At 45.5% G+C, this 9,002-nt stretch overlaps 1 protein-coding gene across 1 annotated transcript in view; it reads right to left on the minus strand.

Annotated features, from left to right (window-relative positions):
• LOC102380343 (myocardial zonula adherens protein) overlaps positions 1 to 9,002 on the minus strand; it is a 79,174-nt gene that overhangs the window by 61,420 nt on the left and 8,752 nt on the right. Inside the window, exon 3 of the mRNA XM_025210526.1 lies at positions 1,677 to 1,712. Coding sequence (XP_025066311.1) covers positions 1,677 to 1,712 — 36 coding nt within the window. The remainder of the gene's footprint in view (positions 1 to 1,676; positions 1,713 to 9,002) is intronic.

The following is a 9,002-nucleotide window of genomic DNA, read 5'->3' on the forward strand; positions in this document are numbered from 1 at the left end:
GGTGGTGGGTGTCCAACTGCCCCCCACCCCCATCTGGCCAGCCAGGCAGCGCCTATGCAGCCCAGAGGGGCACTGCTGCCTTCATCTCCCTCCCTCCCAGCCCTACTCCTGGGAGGCGGCAGCATGGGGTGGTGGGTAGCAGTGCTCCGTCCTCATCTGCCCACGTGTACCCCCTATGGCCTTCCCACATACTCCCGGTTGACAACCCCTGGTATACCACATTCCCTGGTCTCCCCGCATCCACACAGCCAGTCACCTCGTCATACATAGAAGGCAGTCAGGTTGGTCAACCATGACTTGCCCTTGGTGAATTCATGCTGACTGTTCCTAATCTCCTTCTCCTCCAAGTGCTTAGAAATTGATTCCTTGAGGATCTGCTCCATCATTTTCCAAGAACTGAGGTGAGGCGGACTGGTCTGCAGTTCCCTGGATCCTCCTTTTTCCCTTTCTTAAATATGGGCACTATGTTTGCCCTTTTTCCAATTATCCAGGACCTCTCCTGATCACCAAGAATTTTCAAAAGTAATGGCTGGTGGCTGTGCAATCTCATAAACCAACCCCCGGAGCAGCCTCAGATGCATCCCACCTGGCCCTATGGACTTGTATATGCCCAACTTTTCTAAATATTCCCTAACCTAGGGGTCAGCAACCCCCAGCACGTGTGCCACGCATGGCATGCAAGACCATTTTGCTTGGCACACCACTGCCAGCCCAGGCTCCAAGCAGCTGCTGCCAGCCAGGGAGCCCAGGCTGCTCCCAGCAGGCAGCTGGGAGGCTGCAAGCCCCTGTTGCAAGCAGACCGGGCTCCATGGGCTGGCTGCAGCTGGCAGGCTGCAAACAGCGGCATGTCGGCACTCCAGCACCTTCCAAGATAGACATTGTGGTTTTTTCAGCACTCTGGCCAAAAAACATTGCCTACCCTGGTCCTAACTTATTCTTTTGCCACTGTTAGCAGCTCACCTCATCCCCAAACTGTGCTGCCTGGTGCAGTAGTCTGGGAGCTGACCTTGCCCAAGGCAAGAGAGGCAATGAGTACTTCAGCCTTTTCTGCATCTTCTGTCACAAGGTTGCCTCTGCCATTCAGTAGAGGATCCACACTTTCCCCGATTCTCCTTTTACTGCCAACATACTTAGAGAAACCCTTCTTGCTACCTTTCACCTCCCTTGCTAGAGACAACTCCAATTGCGCTCTGGCCTTCCTGACTTCATCCCAGCATGCCCAAGCAATGCTCTTATGCTCCTCCCTATTTATTTGTCCAAGTTTCCACTTCTTATAAGCTTCCTTTTTGTAATTTAGTTTACTGAAGAGGTCTCTGCTAAGCCAAGCAGGTCTTCTGCCATACTTGCTAGCCTTCATGCACGTCGGGATGGTTTGTTCCTGCACTCTCAGTATGGCTTCTTTAAAATACAGCCACCTCTCCTGGCCTCCTCTCCCCCTCAGTCTGGCTTCCCAGGTGATCCTGCCCACGAGTTCCCTAAGCAAGTCCAAGCCTGCTTTTCTGAAGTCCAGAATAAACTGGTCGAGATCAGGGATGGGCAATTATTTTGGCTAAAGGGCCACTTAACGAGTTTCAGGAAGCTGTCAAGGGCTGCAAGAGTAGCCCCACACCTTGACAGATGCCCCACCATCTAGCTGCCATCTTGGGACCAGACATTCTGCCTCCGAACCCACTGACCTTTGCCACCAGAAGTGGGAGTGGGGGGCGTGCCATCTTGAAACCAGAAAAAAAAACAAGTCATATACGAAAAAAACAAAAACAAAAAACAAAAAAAAAACAAAAAACAAAAAAAATCAAGCATTTACTATGACTTATTTTAATTTTATTTAAAAAATATTTTTGTCCTGATTTATGTGTGTTTGCATAGTACAGCTATAGGCAATTGCATAATAGCTCAAAATACAGTCTTACTCTTGTAAACTGTGTGTGGCTGAGGTGTATGGGGTGTGGGAATGGTGGGTGTGGAGAGGTGTGAGTGCAGGGTATGTGGTTGCGGTGGGGAGGGGGGGAGTGTATGTGAGGGCTGTGGGAAGGGGTAGGTGCATCTGGGAGTATGGTGGAGGGTATGCAGGTGGGGGTGGTCCCCAGAGTTTCTAGAGTGTGCAAGTCCTTGAAGCTGCATGTGGTGGCAGTGAGCGGGGCCGGCCCTGCCCATCCCCATAGCATGTAGGTCCCTGCACTTCCACTCCAGTCCCCAGCCACAGGGGGTGGCAGCAAGCAGGGCCAGCCCCACCTGGCTCCATAGCACACAGCTGTCCAGCTGACCTGTTCCATGCTCCCACCCCAGTCCCTGGCTGCAAGTGGCGACAGCACACGGGCCCAGCCGCCGCCAACCCTGTAACACGCAGATCCTGCCCCAGTCCCTGGCTGCACACAGCGGCAACGTGCAGGGCCAGCCCCACAGCCCAATACTGCTCCCGGCCACATGTGACCTACCCTCTGCAGCAAGGAAGAACAGTAGTTCTTCTTAATGGCAGCTTTTCCAATATTTGGAGACTGTTATCATGTCCCCTTAATCACCTTTTCTCTAAGATGAACATGCCTAGTTCCCTCATACTTCCAACCTCTGGTTTGTGTCACTTGCCTCTTGATCCTACCTAGCTTCTCCACATCCTTCTTAAAATGTGAAGCCCAGAACTTCCCATAGTACTCTAAATGAAGCCTAACCAGCACAAAGTACAGAATAAGGTTATTAAGTTACAGCTTTTTCTAAGGCATACACTATACTTGCAAGGAATGGCATTGGAAAGATCTATTACAAAGACAGATTCAGCATCTGTTATCACAAGGACACCCAAGTAAACCCTGCGCATTTCTCCTTTCCCAAAAGAGCAGGTTTACATGTTTAGCACAATGGGAGTGTGTAGGTATACACACAAGCCACCTGCTTTCACTAACCGTGCCTTTCCACCTGTTCCAGGTTCTCTGCCTTCTTTCACAAAGAGAAATTTGTTAAGAAAAGCATTCCAAGCTCCATCCTCTCTTTCAAAGATTTTTAAGTCAGTCTGTGAAGTATTCTAACTCATACATGTCTGATGCTGCACGGTTTTCTTGTTGTGCCTACATACTGTGAGCTTCTCACAAAAAGCATCTGGTAGAGTCTTATCACAATTCTCCTTTCACAGCAATAAATCCATAGTTCAGGCATATAATATTCTCTACTGCTGCTATATTTGTCCAGTCTTTTTCTCTTGCTGCTCTCCTCCCTGTCTAATCTCTTCCCATCCTTCTCTGCTTAACTAATTCTGCAATTTACTTTTTTCTCTCCAAGATCACGTGTGGAAGGTTTCATTACCTGCCTCTGGCAAGCAAGTGTCTAACTGAAGCTTTCCTTGTCAAGGTGAAGATCTATAGGAGCTGCCATTTGGGAGGCAGAGAAAAATTTGTTGGGGAAAGTTCAGGCACAGGGGTGAGAGGGTGTGCATTTTTGTTTTACTTTCTTGTCCGAGACACTTGCCTGTGAAGAGGAGGCCTTGCTGGCTGAACTTATTTCTCAAATAATTCTAACAGCACTGCATCGTTTTCTGGTATTTCTTGCATTTTGCCTTTTCAAAAAGCCATACAGCGATCTGCACCAATTTAACTGTACTGGTTTTTAAAAATGGTTTCAAATTTAAGTATGTGTGGAAAAACTGCACTGGTAAGATGAATGTGCTAGTGCAGAGCCTCTATGGGGAGCAACTTGTACAGGTAAGTCAGACAGATGGTTTGAGTTGAAGCATCACATTTTACTTTCAATCAGCCGTGCGTGCATATAAAACTTTTTAAAAAGTCTATGTTCAAGTTCTGTCCTCATACACCCACCCATAGCTCCTCCTGATGTCTGAGTCTGGCCCTTAGCCAGTGAAATGCATCACAAAAGGGACTAATGAAAAACAAAAAATAAAGGCCACCACCCAAATGGAGACAACAGAATTGTCCAATAAGCCCTTTATTGTACAAGACAAAGAGAGGCTTCAGGACAACCAATTTTCCATACAATCAGACTTGCACAATATGCTTTTGTGCTTTGTAATGAACAAAGAGAGACACATACTAACATCTTCCATTGTCCATAATTAATTAAAACTACTACTATAGCTAAAATTCTGTTTGACCAAAATTTAAGTGCGGTACTTGCAAATACCTAGTGACCCTAGGATTTCAGAGAAATTTAGCAGTGGGTTTTATTCCTGAAAAACAAGGAAATAATTGTGCCTAGCTGTGTGACTTTTGGGCACATTGAATTTAAGATAATACAGCTTAAGACATCAAAATTTGGATTTGGCAGACACTAAGGAGTTCAGGATCATCTTCCTATTTATAGGGATCACACCAAAAAACACCACATAAAAAACACCTCATAGAAGTCTATTTAATTAAGCAAAATCTTGAAATGAGGTTGTGCTACTATTGCACAATTCATGGTCTTCAGTACATTATGCTATTTGATGTTATTTCATGAAAACTCATAACCAAGAAATCGGCATAGGAACCAAACAGAGTGATCATTTGTCAGGTACAAATTGATATGGAATTTTATATTTTGTTTGTTTGTTTGTTTAAACAATCCGCATTTCCTCTTGAAGTTGTTGCCCCATCAAGGGGTACTGGGTGTTGGGAGACATCAATATTACTTCAGTAGCATTTTTAGGGTCAGAAGTGGCTTGAGTCACCAAGTCACAGAACTGAGAAGATCAGAATTAATGAAATCTCTCGTGTATTCATCTGACAGCACAGAAGCTGATTTTACTATTAAACTCTAGTGTAGCAATGTGCAACTGGAGATCCCATCAGCTAAAGGAACTGCAAGGAAACAACCAACCAACAACAATGTATAATGCTGTGATGGCATAGTAATGCAACTTAAAGCCTCCTTCATATGTCAACAAAAGATTACAAACACAACATTGCAACTCAGCCATTATACCATGATATTTATATAGTTCTCTGGCACTGTCTTTGAACAACATACTGCCCCTTCCTCTTCTTTAGCAGCTGGCAGAGAAACAATCTGGCACAGAAAGACATGACAGTGGCACTGACAGATGTGACAGTTTGTCATGCAATCGACCACTTAAAGCACTCTACAGTCGTGCACTGGCAGATGTGCACAGCTGCAGAGCGCTTTAAAAATGCCTAAACAGGCAACAGAGTGTTTTAATTAAAGTCTGTCAGTGTGGCCAGGGGCAGGCCTCAGCTGACGCAGCTGAGCTCTGCTCCCTGCGCTGTCTTCAGAATAGGAGAGGGGGAAGGGAGAGGAGGGAGCTTGTTCTGGAGGCTGCCCAGCGGGTGCTGGAGGGTGGGATGGGTGGATTGGAGTGCCTGGGCTTGGGAGGGAGGGAAGGGCAGGACTAGGAGGATAGCAGCTGCAAAGATGCAGCTGCTCTAACCTGCAGCTCATCTCCCAATCCCCAAGACCCAACAGCGAACGTCTGTTGGGTCCCAGGGATAGATGTAACTCATGGCGCTTCCTGCAAAATGCCATGAGTTATGTCAGGGAGCTGCACACTTGTCAGGACCCCTTGTGACTAGCAGCTTGCTTAGCAATACTCTCACCTTGCAAGGCAAAGTATTCTGCCAATACAGATGTTGTGACTATTCTCCCTAAAGACTCCAGTAAAAGCTGTACAACTCCATACGTTATACATGCTTCTAGAGTGAGAAAACAAGCCTCAGATGGTACGTTATGGAACAGAGACAGTTATAGCATTCAGTAATGTTTTAGATAAAATTCTTAGCTTTATTTTCCACTTCTAACACTAGAACTTTCTTCTAAATCCTATCAAATACATTTTTGGAATGCTGTTTCCTTCATGATATCCTGTGTTTACAGACAATAGTGCACTGTGATTATACAGCTTTGTTGTCCATTGTCATGCTACTGAGACTAGCTCTTGGCACAGATGTATTTGTGGACTTTGATTGTTAAATGCATGGCAGAGACTGAATAGTCACTGAGTCTCTCTCTTCTCTCCATTTATAAAAGGTGGATACAGGTCAAATCAAAAGTATTAAGTAATTTTTTTAAAGACTGAATCACTTGAGCATGGACAAATCAGCACAGATGTAAAACTCTCTTGAAAGCTTGTGATCAAATGTCCTATCAGTCTGCAAATAAAAAGCATCAGAAAGCAAATCAGCCCTATGTGCATTCTCAGTTACCTTGTAACTGCTTAAAATTTATACAACTATCCATTCCAGTAACAATAAACCCACCAGTTATAAGTTACAACAATCTTTTAAGATAGTTGAAAACTGATTCATGGTCAGTAACTTTTGCAGTTGTTTCTGTGTCTTGTGATAGTGTCTCTACAGACTGCATTTACCTTTTAATGAAACAAGGGCCACAGGATACAAATTGATGGATCAAGAGGTAATGTTCTCCAGATGCTTTTTTAGTATTAAATAGCTCTGTCCATTCCTAGCTACCACAGAGGTGTATCAAAGACATCACCTGCAGAGCCCTATCATCCAGCCTACACTGCTGCCCATGGACCTCAAAACTGGAACTGCAAATGGCATGTGGGGCCAATCTGGGACATATACTGCACATGGGGCCAGCCTGTGGGCTGAATCTGCCCCTCAAACCAGCTGCACACCACTCATCTGTTCTTCAGGGAATGATGAGCCTGATACTCCTGATCTACCACATTGTTCAAATTGGAAATCAAACCCAGATTTTTAAGTTAAAATTTTAGAAAAACAGCTTCCCCTTCCCCCGTGCCCAATATAAATTGATGACCCAGATAAAGACCACTGGTGCACATACAAAAAATCTCACAGGAGGCTCAAATATCAAGGAAAAGACCAAAAGGGTTAAATGCATTAAAAATACTAAACTGAGAACCAGGGATCCTGGTTTTCTCTGATAAAAAAAATCTGTAGTTTTCAGATTTTTAATGTCTTTAACCCTTTTGGTCCTTTCTTTGGTATTTTAGTCTCCTGTGAGATTTGGTATGCACACCAGTGGGTCTTATCTGTGTATAGGCATCAGTGGTCTTTATCTGCTCCTGATTTTCTCTGATAAAACAAACAAAAACAATTTTCGGATTTTAAAAAAGTAACCCGAAATCCATGTTTTTCCATGATTAACATGAAACGCCACTATGGGTTACTTTTTCAAATCCGAAAATTGGGATTTATTTATTTATTTATTTATTTTTTTAATCAGAGAAAAATCGGGATCCCTGCTGAGACTACACTGAAGAAAACTGACTTGGTATTTTTACTGCATGCACAAAAACACTGCAAATACAGAAGTCAAGATGGTAAGGGACCTAATTACAGGTCAGCCCTGCATATAGAGCGAAATTACCATTGCTTTTTTGGAGAGTGGGAGAGGAAAAAAAAAAAAAACCTAAAAATAAATCTACAGTATTTTTCCCAAATATAGAACATCCCCATATATACTACACACCTTATTATTGAAACCCTAAGTTAAAAAAAAAACAAACAAAAAAAACCTGCGCTCTCTGGGGCTGGAGGCCACTCACTGGTCCTGACCTTGAGCCAACATGATGATGCTGGGCCTGTGCAATGGACCTGATCCTGCATCCCGTCACTTGGGCCACATGGCAAGTCTGGGAACCCACAACTGGCTCTGGAGCCATGTGCTAGGTCTGATTCAGCACATGGTCCCCAGTCCTGGACTTGGTGCACCCAGATCTGGCACACAGCTCTGGAGTCAGTGCAGGGTCCCAGACTCATTGCACAGCCCCAGTGCCAGGATGCTAGATCAGGCCATATCACATGGCCCCAGCAGCAGTATGCTGATACTGGGGCCATGCAGTGAGTTGAGGACCCCACACTGACTCTGGAGTCAAGTCCACTGAGTCCAGGACTGTGCACTGGCTTGGAGCTATGCATCATGTTGGACCCAGCACATGGCTCCAGAGCCAGCACAGGATCTTCAACTTGCTAAGCAGCTCCAGTACTGGAATGGAAGATCAGGCCCTGCCACATGGCCCCTGAACACCAGCATGTCAATACAGGGGCCATGAGGCAAGTCTGGGACCCTGCATGGGCTCTGAAGTCCCATGCAAGGCTAGGCATACCAAGTCCAAGACTGTGCACCCCAGAGCCATGCAGTTGCAGATCCAGTGCACAGCGCTGGACCCAGTGCTCCAGCCGAGGACCAGCCAAGACAGCAGCCTAATCTGTAACGCATCTTGGAAGAGGGACTCTCTATCAATCAGGAAATCTGGCAGTGGGGGACAGGGATCAGATGGGGAGGGAGCAGTGCAAGTAATAAATTGCCATGGTTCTCAGAGCCACAGCAATTAACACTGCCACCATTCTGCCTACCAAATTGTTGGATCTATTGGGAGCCCTTTTCCTCACATATCATGCGCACCACAAATGTCCACAGCTGATTTTGGAGGAAAAGACAAAAGTCACATACAGAAAATATGGTATAATCAAAACAGAGCAGATCTGACACACAGCAAAAAACGCTCCGGAGTCTCAGTCTTGATTATTGATAACAGTGGCACATGCTTAGAGAAGAGCTCAGCATACACCATCACAATTATTCTCTGATCTCTTAGCCTTCAGTTAAATTCAAAATAAAGTTTACACTGTTTTTAATTTCAACTGTAAATAATTAAATAATGGGAGGGGGGGGGGGGAGGCAATAAAATCCTTTAGGAATATACAGCATTGCCAACCCCACCGTGTTAAAAATCTTGAGACAAACTCTTTAAAAAAAAAAAAAAAAAATCAAGATATTTGGTATGTAAATCATGAGATGCTATTTTTAAGTGGGGGGGCAGTGAGTTGTGAAGGTGTAAGGAGCTGTGGGTGTGTGAGGTTTGGAGTTGGGGGGGGGGCTGCACACCCTGGGAAGATGTGGGATACTATGGGTCAGGAGTGAGGGGCAGCAGCAGGGCTAGGGGTGGGCTCTGGCTTGGAAGTGAGAAGCAGACAGACACACAGATGAGTTGGGTCATGTGACAGCCGCAGGGCAGCTCCCCAGCATTGTGTGCACCCTTGGGGGGGGGGGGGGGGGGGGGGGGGGGGGGA

Source organism: Alligator sinensis, unplaced genomic scaffold, assembly GCF_000455745.1.
Source record: "Alligator sinensis unplaced genomic scaffold, ASM45574v1 scaffold311_1, whole genome shotgun sequence".
NCBI classification, from domain to species: Eukaryota; Metazoa; Chordata; order Crocodylia; family Alligatoridae; genus Alligator; species Alligator sinensis.